The 17524-nt window shown below is 44.5% G+C and overlaps 1 protein-coding gene across 1 annotated transcript; it reads left to right on the top strand.

The window, feature by feature from the left end:
• Positions 1 to 182: 182 nt before the first annotated feature.
• Positions 183 to 4105, top strand: LOC117840915 (protein NEN1). Its single transcript, XM_034721460.2, has 6 exons — positions 183 to 788; positions 1294 to 1451; positions 1631 to 1677; positions 2401 to 2464; positions 2941 to 3578; positions 3661 to 4105. Exons 1-6 carry the CDS (start codon positions 431 to 433, stop codon positions 3893 to 3895), a joined length of 1500 nt encoding a protein of 499 aa, XP_034577351.1. The 5' UTR covers positions 183 to 430; the 3' UTR covers positions 3896 to 4105.
• The last annotated feature ends 13419 nt before the right edge of the window (positions 4106 to 17524 follow it).

Below are 17524 nucleotides of genomic sequence, written 5' to 3'. Positions count from 1 at the left end.
GTACCCCAACACGGATTCGGCCTCTGGGAGCCAGCGCCCCTACGTCTACGTGCCACTCCGCAGCATTTACACGGCCGGCTAGCACAGCAAGTAGCAAACGTGCCTTCCTTAACCCGGAAGCGACCGACCGGAACAAAGCAATTGAAAACAAACTCCTATTCCAATTCCACCTGCTCGCCCAAACCCAAACCCCCGTCCCCACGCCACCGCCCCGCGCCGGCGTCCTCCCGCCCGACTCCTCCCTCCTCCTCTCCTCGCCGTCGCTCCCTTCACGCCTCCTCCCTCCCTCCTCGTCCCCGGCGCCGCCCCTCCCCCCACGCAAGCCCCAACCCTCTCTCTCTCTCCTCTCCGTCCTATCTATCTATATATCCGCCACCTCGCCCCGCCACACGCCTCTCATCCTCATCCACCTGCCTGCCGCCGCGACAGCATGGCGACGTCCTCCGACTCCTCCGCTCCCGCGCCCGCGTCCGACAGCGCCGCGGCGCCGGCGCCGGAGGGGAACGCGCTCCCGGGCGCCGGGGGCCCCGAGATCGCCTTCTTTGACGTCGAGACCTCGGTCCCGCAGCGGGCCGGCCAGGGGTACGCGCTGCTCGAGTTCGGGGCCATCCTCGTCTGCCCGCGCAGGCTCGTCGAGGTCGCCTCCTACGCCACGCTCATCCGCCCCGCCGACCCGGCCTCCGCCGTCTCCGCGGCCTCCGTGCGCTGCAACGGCATCACGCGGGACGCCGTATCCGGGGCGCCGCCCTTTCGCGACGTCGCCGACGCAGTCTACGACCTCCTCAACGGTGAGCGCGCTGGGCCTCCTGTTATACCGTCACGATTCCTCTCCTTTTCGTATGGTGCTATGAGTTCATTGATCGATCTGTTAATTGGGAAACAAACAATGCCATGTTGTACGAGCATTTAGCGTCTGAAATGGCCAATATTCGTTGTGTTAATGTTATCATGGCACTGTTATTGTCAAATTAGAAGAGAATTCCTTTGTTGTACCTCATGCCGTGCGAATTTACAATCGATCATCTCTCTACAATTGGTGTCATGTGCAAGCTAGGTGGTATATGTTTGTGCATTGCCATGGTATGCAGAAACTAGGAGTCAATCAAACTATATTACGGCCTGCTATTCAGCTACTTATTGAGGTCATAGCATCAACTAGTCCTTCTAGGTTCTTCATTAGTCTCAAAGGCATAGAAAAGACTGTAGGCTGAGAGCATCGTCTTGTTAAGTATGAACCTGAACTTTCCGCAAAATGGCCCAATCACTGAAAGAACTCTTTTGAACTTTTGACAGGGAGGGTATGGGCAGGGCACAACATTGTGAGGTTTGATTCCGCAAGAATAAGGGAGGCATTTGCTGAGGTTGGTCGACCACCTCCGGAGCCAAAGGGACTGATAGACACCTTACCTCTACTTACCCAGCGGTTTGGGAGGAGAGCAGGGGACATGAAGGTAAAGAACTATGTGTTGACTAGCTTGTAATTTTAAAAAGTGTGTTTAGGAAGATATGAGTAATAATGATAGCTGAGGTTTTATTAAGCGAACATTCTTGACTTCTATTGGAAATTTTCAGTTCTTTCTGAGATTAGAAGGGATATCTCATGTTCTGTTCTTATCCCTTTCACCTGCAGATGGCAAGCTTGGCAAATTACTTTGGTCTAGGGAAGCAAAGGCACAGGTAAATATCATGCTAATTCAAGTGAAACCATTGCATTTGAATTCTAATTGCTTCCTTTTCAACATCTAGTTTTCATATACACCTTTTCCCATTTTAATATGGGGCACATATTCACCCTTTGCATCACTTCAATTTATGTAACTTGGCTTGGAATCCTTTTAGCTTGTATTTTGCAACCCATCTCAGTTGTGTCCATCTAGGTTGCCCTAGCCATATGAGGAATTTTGTTGGACAATGGTGTCCTTTATCTCTTCACATTTCTAACTAAGCATCATCATACCTTCCAGGATGTCCAAAAAGCCAACCTGGGTCGTATGTGCCCATCTTGGGGTTGGCTCATCTGGACAAGCTAATACCCCAAAAGATGGCTTGTGTCTTATGATGGTTCTTTCCTTTAGATATAGCACGCTAAATAGATGTCATAATTATGCAGTGCATCACTATAGCTCCTCAGTACATCTTCTTGTCACCAGAACAACTATCTACCTGGCATGAAGAACTGCCATTAAAACTGCTAATCAATAATCTCCAATTTATGTTGTTAAATATTCTTCATTCTAGTTTCCCTTTACGCATTCTTCTGCAACCTCAGTTCGCTGACCATTGATGATATTAATTACGACATAGAAATTTCAATTTCCCTTGCTTCTTTGATTTTATCTTGGCCTATACAGAGTTGGAGCGAACGACCTCTCACTAATTTTATTTGCAATTTTTCTACAGGAGTCTTGATGATGTTAGAATGAACCTTGAAGTTCTGAAGTACTGTGCTACAGTGTTGTTCCTGGTATGTTTGCATCCACTATTTTCCCATGCCTGGTTAATTTCATCAGCTGGGCTGTTCCAGTCACATCAATATTTGTTTCTTTGCCTGAAAGCACTTTTGGTATTTTCTCCCATACCCGTTCCCCATGTAGGCATCTGGAGTAGCTCAGTACCTCAATATGATAATATTTTTATATTTAGGCTATCCACAAATAATTTGAAAACTGCTGCTTCATATGGAAATTTGTAGCTCTTTTCTCCTTTTTGTTCTCTGTTCAGTTTGTTGCAGACTTGCAGTTTTCTGCAAATAATTTGCAATCGAACTATAGAGGTGTAATTGATGCTGCCCCTCACATTCTTTTAAATAACTTCAGTTACTACAGAAATAACATTCCCTGAAAAGAGAGTGAATCATCATATTGTTGTGGTATATTTGTAGCTAAGTTTATTCACTGTTGGAGATAATCTATTGGCTAAATTCCAAAGTTACCCTGACAGGAGGCAAGTCTTCCAGAGGTGCTTACTGTTGAGAACCTTGTTGAGCGTGCAATGACAAGGAGCCGAGCTAATGGGGCTGCTTCTCCTGAGGCGCCAAAACCCGAAGCAAACTCTTCACCTGATTCTTCAAAACGGCAGCGCACAGTTTGTCCAGCTGACGGTGCGTTGCCTGAGGGAAGTAATCAAGGAACAAGTGATCCTTCAACAAGCAGGGAATCCGTTGAGTTGGTATCACATATTGAGGAAATGAAGTTAGATACCACCACACAGTTGGATGCAAGTTCCAGTGGTTATTCTGGGTTTCTCGAGCCAGATGATATTTCGACTGAGTATATTAAAATCTCAGTTGCTCCATTGCACCAATTTGGTCGGAGGTTATCTGTCCAACACAAAGACAGCCCACTACAGCTTTGTTCTGCAGGCTTGAAAGTCCAGTTTGGGGTTAGTACAAAGTTTCTAGACAATGCAGGCCGACCGAAGTTAAACATAGTTGTAGACATCCCCGATAATCTCAGTAAGGTTCTGGAGTTTTGTGATGATCTTGCTCGAAGGTCATCTCAGGAATCAGGCAGCACCTCTGAATGGAGAGCCCTGGTTAAGAAGTATGGATATGTGAATCGCCCAACTGTCCGCCTAAAGTGAGTTCTGTGCCCCCTTTTCATTTTGTGCTCTTGAAGTGCTTATGATTTTCAGAGTTCTAACATTGGCCTTACCCTGCAGCATCCCAACTATTGTCAGCGGTGACTCTGCGATCTACACAACAGATATATGCCAGAAGGAGCCTAGTGGCAACATTCAGAAGCTTGTTTTTAGCAATGTAGATGCCACGGAACTGGACTCTCTGTTTGTCCGAGGGAGCAAGGTTGACGCCTTCTTTTCTCTGGAAATATACGACTATCAGCAAAATGCTGGTATTCGATTGGTCGCAAAGAGGTTGGTTGTACACTCTAAGTAGCACCAGTTTTAGTTCTTATGATCCTAGTGCTAGGAACTAACTCTTGCACTAATTTAGTGGCAAGTTTTAGAAAGCCCAAGCCCTCAGATTGTGTTGTGGATGTGAATAAGATCTGACCAGATGCAGACGCTGATGTTAAATTAGTATTGAAATGTGTTGAAGATTCCAACATCTGGGTTATTCGTTTGTGAATAGAATGACCATTTGACACTTTCCATCTCGTTATTTTCTCAATTGTGTGTTTCTTTTACAAAGCAAAGCAAATCTGAGTCATAGAATCCTTTTCTGGCCTAGCCGTCCTGTCGGTATAGTTTGCCTCCCGGATCACTCTAGGCCCGCAATCCCCAGAAATTGGAACCATGCCATCCCCAACCTAAATCCATAGAACCCTAATCACAATCCTTGTTCTCCACCTATAAGTATTCCCTTCGCTTCAAATTATAGATTATTCTAGTATTTCTAGATTCATAATTTTTACTATGTATATCTAGATGAATAATAAAAACTATGAATTTTAAAGTACCAACGACCTATAATATGGAACAGAAGTAGTAGCATGGTTTGCCTAACCGTACTGTCGTTATGGTTTCTGCCTCCGTTCAGATGTTGGCAAGCATCGCCGTAAAGGAATTTTGGGTAGTATTTTCATATGCAAATGAAAAGTAACCAAAACCATACGCCCCCTCTAGAGGTGTCCAAGTGGGCTGCATTCACCCTAGGTAGGTAGTGTAAGTGGTATTGAACATAATTGTGAAGGATAAGGATTCCAAATATTCTCAAGGAGGACCAAGCCGGCTACCTGAACAAGGGTAGGCTGGGCCGACTATACATGATAGGTGGCATGCCACCTGGACTTAGAGGACAAGTGGGTTCCGTGTGATTACGTGTGGTTATATGGCAAACTTGTAGGAAGAGTGGGTATCTATAACACAAAATAAACATGAAATTCATTTAAACTTAGGTTGGTTTCACAAAATTTATGGAATTCCAATAGCAAATTCCTGGACCTGGACAAAAGAATGTGGACTCAGATCTCATCGAAGCATGTCTCATTTCTACTTTTCTTTTTTCTATTCCTAACCCATTTCCTCCTCCTACCTGGGCTGGCTAAGATTGACAAATAGGCTGGTATTCTTTCGAGTCTGAAAGGAACTAGTACTCGTGTGAGAGGAAGGGTATACTAGAGCAACTTATTAATATTTGTCTTAATGGTAAACTTGCGTAGTTGCGTTGTCCTGCCGGCAATAAAAGAGAGATTAGCATAACCACATGCTCGCAAGAGAGAAAAGCCTATGTTTTCAACAGTGGAGACAATGATAATCTGAAAAATCCTCTACAGTGATTTGGGAGCATTTCCTGCGTCCACTTCGAACCTCATGGACCAAGAATACTTGCATTCTCTTTCGACAATGCAAGATATTTTATATGCTATTGTTTCTGCATACAGTTAGTATACATCAAGACTAATCAAATGCCACAACTAGAGGAATATATTAAATTTTTCTTTTTTATGGAAAGTTTTTGAAAGAACGATGTACAAATAGTGCATGTTTCATTGGTATAGCAGAAAATACAAGACTACGACCTTGGAAGATCATAGGTAGGAAAAGAAAAATAGGTAGGAAAAGAAAAGAAAAAGGAAAACGAAAAAGACTCGCTCGGAGCATCCATCCAAGCATTACATAGGCACCTCCAAATAACTGAACATGGATCTACAGCCAAGATACATAGTCCCATGATTGAGACCACCTATTATTTGACATACACAGAAACAGAAAGTGTAAAATATTGATGGCACTGCAGGCAAGCCGACAGAATGGCAAACAAGCACACCGCAAGCTTCCACGGACACATATTTTCTTTAAATTATCAACGTAACCGATGATACTTCTGCAAATTCTCCATAGCAGTTTGGCGATGTCATTATTCGATATGACCAGTTTCACTTTAAATAACAGCTGTAAATTTAACCTGGATAGAGCAAAATAAAATCAAGGCAAATCTTAAAGATTGCCACATAGACCATTAACGCGAATAATGGAGAAAGCTAGTAGAAAATGTTCTATTTCAAATACTTCAGCGCAGCTGTGGATGCTTGTGAATGATAAATTTGAGATCCTTCAGTTTGCAACTACAGTTTGTAAACTACATGAATGTGTATAGATTGATACATTCAAGTACTGCTGGAGTTACTAGACAGCATTGGTCATACCAGAGCCCTCTGCAGTTCTGATATAAATGATGAGAATATGGCATATAGCCTCACAAATTTGGCGTTACAAGAGACCCACAATGGATTAGCTTTTAGTTTTCATTTCAGCAAAGGGTTGGAGTGCACTTGGAACTAAAAGATAGGTATAAAACTGATGTAGTGAGTTGTACGTACTTACCTCTGGTGATGTTTTATGGAGTGTAGAATATATGAATGTCAAGCTCTCTAACGACATCAGTTATGCTGCTCACGGTACTTTGGACATCTTTGTAGTTGATAGTACCGTGTGCATTAGTAAATACTCCAGTGCCACCCATGATGGCCCAGGAACACTGATCACCGGTGAGGTATGGAGGGTTAATGAGGCCCAACACTTCCAAGTGTGGACCCTGCAAAACTGTTCCATGCACAAAAGTGTTACGAGTAGCACTTAACAAATAAAGAAGATGTGATGTATTAGGACTTTTCTTTAGTACTACAGTATAAGCAGAAAAAAGAATCAATAGGGGGTTCCCATCTGTTTCGATAAAAAATAGTATTAAAGGTGGATTCGGACAATGTTTGGACCCCATTCCACAACCTCATTTTTGCTATCCTCTGCCACATGCTGTAGTTAACACACATTTTTGTTGGAAATAGGCTTAAAAATGGCTGGTTGATTCAATTCCTTACTTAACACAGTTGACACCCTAGTGGAGCTGGCAGCCTCGTGGCTGTTAGTTGTTGTGAAGCATTGAAGCTCCGTTCCTAGCCACAAATGTTTAGCTACAGTGATCACTTCCGAATGTACTCCCTCCGTTTTGCCACATGCTTTTCTTTAGGATTTTACAACATGCATTTACTTAGGACAAGGCTTTGGTCGACACTTACTACATTCATACGATATAGAAGTATAACCATAAGAAAGTATTTTTTTCAAATTTGAATATAATAATATAAAATTTGTGTCACAAAACGATGTAAGAATAGAGTAATACTCAGTCAAAAATTTGTCGCAACGAAACAAAATAACCTTATAATTCATGCCATACATTCTAAAGTGACCACTGATCGACCACACGGCTTAGGAAGCGATCATGACCCTTTTTGACCCTCAATGCAAGGCTGTTGGAAAAGGTGATCCCCTTAGTCTGTTCGCTTCAGCTTATAAGCTGGCTGAAAAGTTGAAACGGCTGATTTGTTATGAGAGGAAAATACTATTTGGTGGCTGATAAGCCGGCTGAATAAGCTGAAGCGAACAGGCTCAAGGGTTATAGTGTTGCAGATCGCAGCCTACTAGCTTGATCAATTGTGTTCTAATAAAGGCCTGCTTCAAAAGGGAGACTGCGACCCAAATGCTTAGGATTTAGTTCACCTAAGAATACCATGTAGAGAAATCCTACATGCCCGAGATACCCGTTAGAACCCAGTCGTGAACCTACTTCGTTAGGGTTTGAGACATTAGGCCAGGCAGGGAATTGGTGCAAGTACGTATGAAGGCGAATCTCATTCTCTTCGGGACGCGCGCACGGAAATGGATCAGTTTTATCTGTGTGGCTACTAGCCATTGCCAGGACTATTGGCAGGCAGAGGAAGAGAAAAAGCAAGGAGCGAGAGGGAGTAGCCATGCATGTAGTAGCTGTGGGATTGTTGGCAACGATGATCGGAGGCTCTAGAGGGATGGAGATATGTATTCTGTGCTGTGAGATCAATGAGGGCAGAGAGGTGGTATTTATAGAATGCTTGGATTGGGTTAATTGAGGCGTAGAGGAAAATAATTCCAAGTTGATGTACCCGTTTGCTCCTTTGATGCATGCACCATGCACCATGGGTTGACAATGCCAAATTAACTTTGATCGGATCGTCGAATAACTTCTGTCCGGATTGGCACACATCACCAGTTCATATTGATATTCTTTAACGCTTCGAAACAAGTGCAAATAGCCCCTAATAATAACCTAATACAAGGGGCATCGAATATTTTTTTGTCCGGATTGATAATACAGAGCATCATCTAATAGAGTAATAGTTTTATATGGTTGGGGGTACTATGCTTGAAGGAACGAAAGTGAGGACTGCAGGACTGGACTTCCTTAAATAAATTGAGGCATGAATCTGAAAAACAAAACGTATTTAGACTGAAGCTCATAGATCATCGAGATGATGATAACAAGGATAAAAAATAATGTCCTTTTGCGCACATAGTGGGTACTGGGTACTGAAATCCGATACCTAGGCATGGGTGTGGATCATTTTTCATACCTATGAGTTGTTTTTAGATTATGAAAAAAAATTCTGGCTTCAAACCCTCGAACAAGCATACTTAAGTTTAACATACAGTGTTTAACACTATTAACCAATTATTGACCAATTCGAAAAAGAAAGGCTATTCATGGGATGCGAAGAAATGTATAGCTCTAGACACCAGAAGCCAAACCTGCAAAAAGTTTTTAGTCTGCAACAGTATCATTCCTTGTGAGCCAAATTGCCCAACAAATAGCTGCAGCTCCTTTCAATAACCACTACAAGAAATATTCCAATTTATGATGAAAATTTTATGACACATATCAAAATGTCATAAATCTATAACGTTTTTAGCTAAAAATATCATAAAATTTTGCATCCGAGCAAATTTAGTGACGAAGTTACGAAACGTCATAAAGTTGCTACTGAAGACAAATAGAAAACATCACTCAATGTTACACGATGGTTTTGTGACAATATAAGGTCCGCGAAAATATTATAAACCAACCAGGATCTCATATCGAAGTATAAGCTGATAAATAGGGAGGGAAAATAAAAGGAAAACATGCTCCTCCCTTGGGTTGAACTGTCACCGATCGATTGGAAAGTCTTGAGCCAACCGCTATGCTGTAGCCACTTGTCAGTTTATATCCTTAAATTTTTTTATATAGTAGATAAGCCCTGCCTACCTGCGTCCCACATAAGGTGAGTTGCTGCAATATATTTTGATACTTGGCGTGAGAAAATCTCGCACTTCCAGAGAAAATCGGCATGCTTGCGTGAGAAAAGCCCCCCTTCCCACGAAAATCGGTGCCCATATCTACAGCTCAGTAGCGTGGCTGTTGACGTTCGTTATTAACACACTTTTACCCCTATTTACCTTCAATAATGACATGAATTTAATACCTAAACTATTGATCACACCTAATAAATCGGTCATTTTCACATGTGCAACATATTTTGGAGGATATTCTATTTTCGCAGGAAATTGGACCTAAATGAGTATTTTTGGATAAAGCCTGAAACAAGCAATGAACCAGACAAAGACGAAGGCCAACGAGCCCAGGAAGGGCTTAGGCCGATCGGCCTCCAGGGTTCCCTAGTCCCATCTCGAGCTCGTTTTAGGCAAGCAATCCTCCAAGATGACTTAAGGGCTAAGTTTGCGAAGATCAGTTCGGGATCAAAGAGGATCAAGTGAACATTTACAAAGTTATCTCATCCTGAAGCTATCGACATGCCATGCCCACATGCAAGTGAAAAAGAAGACTCTAGAGCACCTAAGAAGACTTGGGAACGAAGCAAGACACGAGCGGGTAAAAGGAAGGCCCAGGCCGATCAGCCTGGACCCACCCAGGCCGATCGGCCTGGGGTGCTCCTTCATCCCCTCGCCTCCAGTTTTTGCCACGCGCTCTCCAGATTATAAATATCCCGAAAAACCACCGGGCCCCACATCCAAGATGACATACTCGACGTGAAGCACTGGAGAAGCAGAAGGAGCTTGAGGGACACCACTTCAGAGAGCCAAGGGCCGTGCAGTTGTCTAGGGATTAGCATAGCTAAGCCCTAGCCGGCGTGATCACTCTGCGAGGAAGATCCACGCCGGAGTTCTGGAGCTAGGAGTCATCAAGATCAAGGTAGGATCTCGGTTGTGATCTTGTGATGTACAATCATTCATGGTGAAGTAATAGATGTGTTCTTATTTCTAGCAATCTAAGTATCTCCTTTTATGGTTTTATGCTCTTTTGGGTTTGCTTGCTTTTCAATCTATGATCGATAATAGATTGCTTATGATGTTCTTGTGGTTGTGGTGATTGGATTTGCATGCCTGATCTACCGATGAGTATAACATGTTCTTTTGATTGTGCTCTTAATCTACCTGCGTTGATAGAGGGGATCGTGATGGGATCTTTCTTGTGTAAGGTGGGGTTTTTCAGGAGCCGGACAGAAGATGTAGATTTAAAGATGCTTCTTACTAAGATCATATCTATATTGCTTTGCTATCCATGCTCAGAATTACAACATATGCATAGTCTAGGTTGTTCTAGATTGGTTACCTCTGCTCTATCTATTATCTATCTGTACATGCTTAGTAGATTGGATCTGAATCACTCATCAACACCAAGTTCATACTAACAATGCTAATTGAAATAGATCTTGTGCTATAAGTTCCACGGATTGATAAACCTTGGAGAAGTACTCTGAGTAAAGAGCTACAATTGATCCGTGCACTTGCGGTTCATAAATTGGCGTGCTAACTACCGTCAACAGTGGTAGCCCATGGTAGGAATAGCGCATCGGACCAAAACAGAGAAGGAGATGAACTCTGATCAGGTGAGCTCCAAGTTCCAATTATTTTGGCTTCTTGTCCCCATCGTTCTTGAAACTATGGGTCGTGCTATTGGGGATCTGGGTTGAAGGAACTGAATTTCAATTTCGTGATGCAATTAGATTCTAATTTGGATTGGTAGTATGATAGGTTCTTGTATTTTACTAGCTTCCTTGGTCGCCTGGAGTTATTGATAGCTTCTGAATGAGGTCGCCTGACTGTGACATTACCGTGGTGGATCCTGAAGATGCTTGCGAGCATGGGATGGTTGTCCATGTGAAGTATGATTGGACATGTGACAACCATGGTACCATTTTGCATGCTGCTACAAGGTAAACAACAACTTGTTCCAATGCTCATAGATCTTTGGATGCTAGTACTAGAGTAAGCGTAATCGGTATCTGCAGGAGGAAGGGGAGAAATGCGGGGCATTCAAGTGAGTTGATCCTGAATGGGATGCTAGGATTAAAGCGATTCTGGTGAAGTTGATGAAGAGGAAGGCGAGAGCTGAAGAGGATGCAACAAGTATCTGGCAAGAAGAATGGGGAAAAGTCTACATAACCCCCTCACCTATCATGAGTAGGCTACTTAACCCCCTGAACTACAAAAACAGATATCTTACCCCTCCACCTTTAAAAAAACCATCCAAATAACCCCCTCAGACAATTTTGTACGGTGGTTTTGCCACACTAGCATGCTGACGTGGATTGAAGAGCTAACCAGGACTTGCTAACAGGTGGGACCCGCTTGTAAGTGGCAGTTCTGAGTCATGGTGGGTGCACTGAGGCACTGAGGGAGGCATTGAGGCACGCCGTGGATGAGGATATCAAGCCGAGGAGGAACGTCGTGAGAGGGAAGCCCGTTGCAGAACTGCAAATTCATGTTAACGCAAGCAAGCAAGAAGTTAATCTCAGAGCATGGGGCGGAGGCATAGGCTGTGCAAGCTTCATTCGATTGGCCTACTCCATGCAGCTAGAGGCATCCGTGTGGACGCTGTGCTGCAGCCCAATTAGTTTGTGCTCGTCACCTCCGATAGCACATCCACGCGGCTCATTTGGGGCCAAGGACACCGGCGTAGGCTGCACCGCCGCCCCGGATGCAGCAGAGACGCGGAGACCGCAACATGGTGATGGGAGTGGATGAGGCAAGGTGCATAGCTCCAATTTGTCCACAACATCGCCAATTTCACCAGCTCGTGCTTCAATTTGGCCTACGCGACCTCAGTTTTGATCTACCTGTGCTCCGAGGTTGCCCACCTTTGCTTCAATTTTGCCCGCCTCTTCTTCGATGTCATCGGCCTGTGCTTCGATTTGGCTTGGGGAACACCTAATTTCATCCGGTTGTGCTTTGATTTGACTCGTGCCTGCTTCAATTTTGCCAGACGCTTGTCATCCGTGGCTGCTACCCAGGCGCTGCCACCTTTCCCCTGCGCGCAAACGTTGTCTCTTGCTTGCCTCATGCATGTGCACGTGCCGGTTACACTTACAAGTAGGTCCCACACGACAGCTGGTCCACATCAACATGTCAGTCCATGTCAGCACGCCAGCGTGGGAAAGCCACCATGCAAAACAACCCTAGGGGGACATTTGAACGGTTTTGCAAAGATACAGGGGTAAGATATTGGTTTTGTAGTTCAGGGTTAAGTACTCTCCTCATGGGCATGATGTCGGTGTTGGCCAACCATTCGGGATGGATGACCTCCCGGATGAACCCTGCCTCAAGTATCTTCCTGACCTGCTCCCGAATGACCAAACGACACTCAATCACCTCCCTAGGGACCCCGAGCATGTCCGATGGTTTCCACGCAAACACATCGGTGTTCGCCTGAGGAAGGCGATGAGTATGCTTTCCTATTTGCCACCCAACTGGGCGCCAATCTTCACGACTTTCGTTGGATCCTCCTTGAGTTGCACCGCCTTGGTAAGTGCGGCATCGTCGGGGGTGATCCGTTGCTTGGTTGGTGGGTACGGAGATGCTTCGGGCCGCTCGTCATCGCTCGGGGCAACGTAGGCTAGGGCTTCGTAGAGCTTTTCGGCGCAGTACGCTGTGCCCTTGATGTTGGTTTTGACCAAGATAGCCTCGGACGGTCCCTGGATCTTCAGGGTGGAATAGGCGTAATGCACCACAGTCATGAACTTGGCCAATGCCGAGCGTCCCAAGATGACGTTGCATGGCAGGTCGAACTCTTCCATATCGAAGACGATGTTCTCCTCTGGAGGCCGGTGCTACTGAGTCTTTGCTAACCAACTGGTCACAGGCCCGCTTGCAATTTTCTGCAAATAATTTAGAAATGAACTAGAGATCTATGTAGTTGATGCTGCGACAGGCATTCTTTTTAACAACTCCATTACCCCTCACAATGGACCCACCGCGCAGGAGGGAGCGATGTGAAAGCAGAAAAGATTGAGGCCCTGTTTGGAAGATTTGTAAAAAAAATTCATATGTAAACGGTTTACACCTGTATTTACCTGTGCACAACAAAAACCCTTTGAAAATTTTACCCTGGGAAATGGTTGTTTGGGTAATCATATAAAAGCAGCCATGTACCAGTGAACCAAAACATGAATTGAACCGAATCTCTCTCAAGTTTCACAATTAACCAAGGAATCAACAATTAACCAAAGAATTAGTACACACATCAAACACATGGTGATCTGAATTTTTCTTTCACGTCCAACAATCTCCAGGCTATTATCAAATCGAATCTAGCAGCAACCTACTAGATTCCATATATCCCATTGGTGATCCAGCCAAAAAAGAAAAACATGGCTTGCTCTTCGTGCTGCCATGGGAAATATGCAAGCACAGAGTCCAGATCCCGTTCACAATTCCTTCAATTTCACCATGCGTAGACCTGGAGAGAGATTGCATCGTAGAAGGGACGAGCAATTAGAAGAGATATGAGATTGGAAGATTAGGCTTTGTGGGGATTCAAGGGAGCGCTAGTTCCGCTGAGATGTGGATGAAGAGTAGGTGGCAGCATAAATCTGAATCTCTCCATCGAGGCCATATGCCCTCTCCAATCAGTTGCACTTGCCGCAGATGCGCTCGTAGTGCTCGCCGCCGCCGATGCAGGTGATGCGCTCGTTCGCCGCAGCCTCCGTCGCCGATGTGCTCGGATGCGCTCGCAGCGGCCTTGCAGTTTCCTCCGCCGCCGATGCACTCCGCGCTCGCGGTGACCTCGCCTCGCAGTTTGCCTCCGCGCACCTGAGGGTAAAACATGTTTGCTAAGATGTTTCCACTGTTTCTGTTTTCCTATTCGTCACCACGCGGTGCGTTACCAGCCCGGATCATGCATGCGCGCTTCATTTGTGCTAACCGATCAAACTCAGCCGTAGCAGTGCGGCCGGCCGGAGGACGCCAGCCCTTAAACAGCCCGACACAGTGAGTACCTCCCTACTTCGAATTCACAGGATGCAGGTTGCAGTTGGTTTGTGATTGAGGTAAGTTCAGGAATCCATTTTTTTTAAGCGTGCTTTGAATTCTGTAGCGAATTCCTCTCCAATCTTGCACAACAAGGGCACAGGTGGAAAGGCTTCTGTGCTGAGGTTTAGTGTTAGCCGATCTCCTCTATCATTGCTAATACTCCTTCCGTTCAATTCGTTCCAAATTGCAGGTCATTTTGACTTTTCTAGGATATCTGGATGCACAATAATATTTATTAATCTAGAAAAGCTAAAACAACCTATAATTTGGAACAAAGGGAGTACTTGGCATTGATCTAAACTCAAAAGAGATTATTTTGTGCTCCTTGCCCACCGCAATTAAAGTTTGGCTACTGTCTTCTGAATTTTTCTTCCTGTTGTCACTGACTGGTTATTTATTGACATAACAATCTCACGTGTTCTAATTAATCTCAAACATGATAGAAACCCTAGCGTTAGCATTCTTGACATGAACATGCGAATCAATTTCTTTCTCTGATTTGATTCTTTCCTAACGAGTAAAACTCACTGCAGTACCACTACGAATGACACAAATTTGCAGCTTGCAGTTATCCAGCTAGGTGATCAGGGTCCGCGGCACATGGACCACATGGCCAACGGCTAGATTTCCTATGAAGCTATTTAGTACTAGCTGGTGGGTGGAACCGGTACTAAATAGTATTCATGCATGTTAGTATGTAGGGGAGGAAAAGGTTAGCAACTCGATCCCTCCTCTCATGTTTAGTATTCTATATGTGTTTTATATTTTGTAGCTAGAATGGAGAGTATGTTAGCTAGGATGAGGAGAATGAAGAGTTTTTAAATTGAGTTTTATGTTACAAATAGAGTATTTGTTAATTTTTAGAATGGGGAGAGTATTTTAGAATGAGGAGAATGAAGCGTTTTGTAGAATGAGTTTTATGTTACAAATGGAGTATTTGTTGATTTATTAGAATGAGGAGAGTATTTTAGAATGAGGAGAATGGAGAGTATTTTAGAACGAGGAGAATGGAGCATTTTTTAGAATGTGTTTTATTTACAAATGGAGTACTTGTTGATTTATTAGAATGAAGAGTATTTTATAACGAGGAGAATGGAGAGTATTTTAGAATGAGGAGAAATAATTTATTTATAAACAAATTTACTCTATTTTTCCCCTACCTACCTAATATTGATCAAGTTCTTTATCTAGTACGAAGCCCTATATTCATTTTTCACGTAATACGATGCAGATGGACCGACAATGAATATACCACCTCCGCTCCTCCGATACTAGAGAATAGTGTCTGCACATGGCATGAATGTGCTTACACTATTCTCTAGTACTAGAGAAGCGGAGGTGGCTGTGACGGAACACCTCGGATTAACTTAGCTAAAGCACGGTTAAGTCGCATAACACGCGAACCTCATGCCTTAATCAAGTTAACCTAACGATTCGTCGGATTTCATCCGATAAAACCACTTAGACAGGACTGAGTTAGCATAGCTCACACGAAGGTGAGTGATTCCAGAGAATATAACAGATCAACCAAGTTAAACAAGTTCAACAATTTATTTCAATACTGGTTCGAAATATCAGAGTTTTACAAGTTCAAGAGCAGCGGAAAAAGGTAAATAGCGGAAGCTAGCGCCGGGGTCGGATGTTCCTGATGAGGCTGATCAGGACATCAGTGATCCCTTTCCTCGCCGTCCGAGGAGGGATCCCACTCGACCGTCCACCCAGGAGGAAGCTGGGGCGGCCAAGTGCCAACAGTAGCAAACTCAGAAGCTTTAACTTCACCTGAAAGAGATGCCACAAGCAAGGCTGAGCTGCTAAGCTCCACAAGACTTAACCGACCGGTGGGAAAAACTACTCCACCACTTCTAGACATTCAAGGCTCTTTGGCTGAGAGGTTTGTTTGCCGAAAGCGACTACAGTAGGTCCTTACTTTCAATATTTTAGCTCAGGTTCTAAGTTCATTAACCAGTCTACATTGTCAACTTATGCTAAACAAACATAGTTTCCAACACAATGTATAGAACAAGCATCGAGTTCATATCATCATCATGTTCCATCTTTACTCAGTGTAGCATAGCGATCAAGCAGTCTCAAACTGTGAGAGACAGACGAATTGATTCGAGTTTCTTAACCATGCATGGTGAACCTAATCTCACGACATCCGCGCACCGCAAAGGGTCGCTTCCTGTGTCGGCTGTCCCCATCAATTCCCAGGCACGTGTCAGGTCCAAACTTCCCTTGGCATGCAATGCTCCACAGTCCCGACCTCTTGTCGTACTGTGACCGCACTTGCACCCACATGATGCACCATGGGAACCTCGTTCTAGGGACAGCAGGGGTATAAGCCACATCCTAGTTCAATCAGGTACTAGGCTTCCCCATCCCATACTAGGTACGAGATTAGTACATTCAAACACTTGATCATGAACACCAACACTTTCCGACCTTAAGCAACTTCATATAGACAGACGGGGCGATCCACCGACCACCAAAAGAGTTCACCAGGCCTTGGCCCGTCCACCGTCCTTATAGTTGTAACCAGAAGGAGAACAACCAACTCCTATAACTCGCGAGTGACAGGAAATCACTGGACTTTTACCGAGTCCTGTTAAGCAATGCAACTACTCGGACTTATCAAACTAGTGTTCAGATCAAGAAAACTAAGTCATGCATCTATGGTTTCAAACAACTCCTGTAACGTAAATGCACATACAAATGAAGGAAGGCATGTGCAAGTTTAGAAAATTGGGGTCATGCTCCGGGGCTTGCCTTCGAGCGGGATGGAGGCAGACTGATCTTCGGCGCACTCGGTTTCAGCTCCTCCAATCGGCAGCTCAGCTACCGCTCCGTCTTCTAGCACCGGATGCAGCTCGTAGGTGCCGTCGTTGAGATTTAGCTCTACACGGAAGTGCAAATGCAGGGGTTAAACATTTAGATGGTTATTTCAACAACACTTGCAAGCTTTAGCCCAGAAACTTGTAGCAAAGTTACAGGAAAAGTGTGGAATTTCAAGCTTCAGTTGATAGACAACAAGAAAAAAGGGTTGGATTGGGAGAAACTTATGATCTGACCCTCAGAACTAAGGAATAACTATACCGGGGTCCTCAGACTTAACACAGAGAAGTCCCCGAAATTTTACACAGGTAGCCTTGGGTCAAAGAAAAAGGTACAGCCGAGCCGTCGGGCGAGGCGGATAAGGGTCGGCGAAACAGACAGGGTCAGGCGAGACGGAAAAAGGGGTCGGGCGAAACAGATAGGGTCGGGCGAGACGGAAAAAGGGGTTGGGCGAAACAGATAGGGTCGGGCGAGACGGAAAAAGGGGTCGGGCGAAATGGGAAGGGGATCAGCAGCTTACCTTTAGGCCTACTGGTGAAGTCTTGGGGTCGGGAAGGAACAGGCTCAGGCGGAGCGATCGAAGGTGCTAAGGTTTGGGCGGCGGCGAGGT

The sequence above is a fragment of the Setaria viridis genome, chromosome 9 (genome assembly GCF_005286985.2).
Source record: "Setaria viridis chromosome 9, Setaria_viridis_v4.0, whole genome shotgun sequence".
Lineage (NCBI taxonomy): Eukaryota > Viridiplantae > Streptophyta > Magnoliopsida > Poales > Poaceae > Setaria > Setaria viridis.
Note: the sequence above shows the minus strand (reverse complement) of the source record. Positions and strands in the feature narration are given on the sequence as shown.

Excerpts from the sequence above, each read along its gene's own strand:
- LOC117840915 (XM_034721460.2), top strand. The coding sequence starts at position 431 with ATGGCGACGTCCTCCGACTCCTCCGCTCCCGCGCCCGCGTCCGACAGC. Across the intron at positions 1,452-1,630 it reads GGAGAGCAGGGGACATGAAG|ATGGCAAGCTTGGCAAATTA; the intron begins GTAAAGAACTAT and ends TTTCACCTGCAG. Across the intron at positions 2,465-2,940 it reads GTGCTACAGTGTTGTTCCTG|GAGGCAAGTCTTCCAGAGGT; the intron begins GTATGTTTGCAT and ends TTACCCTGACAG.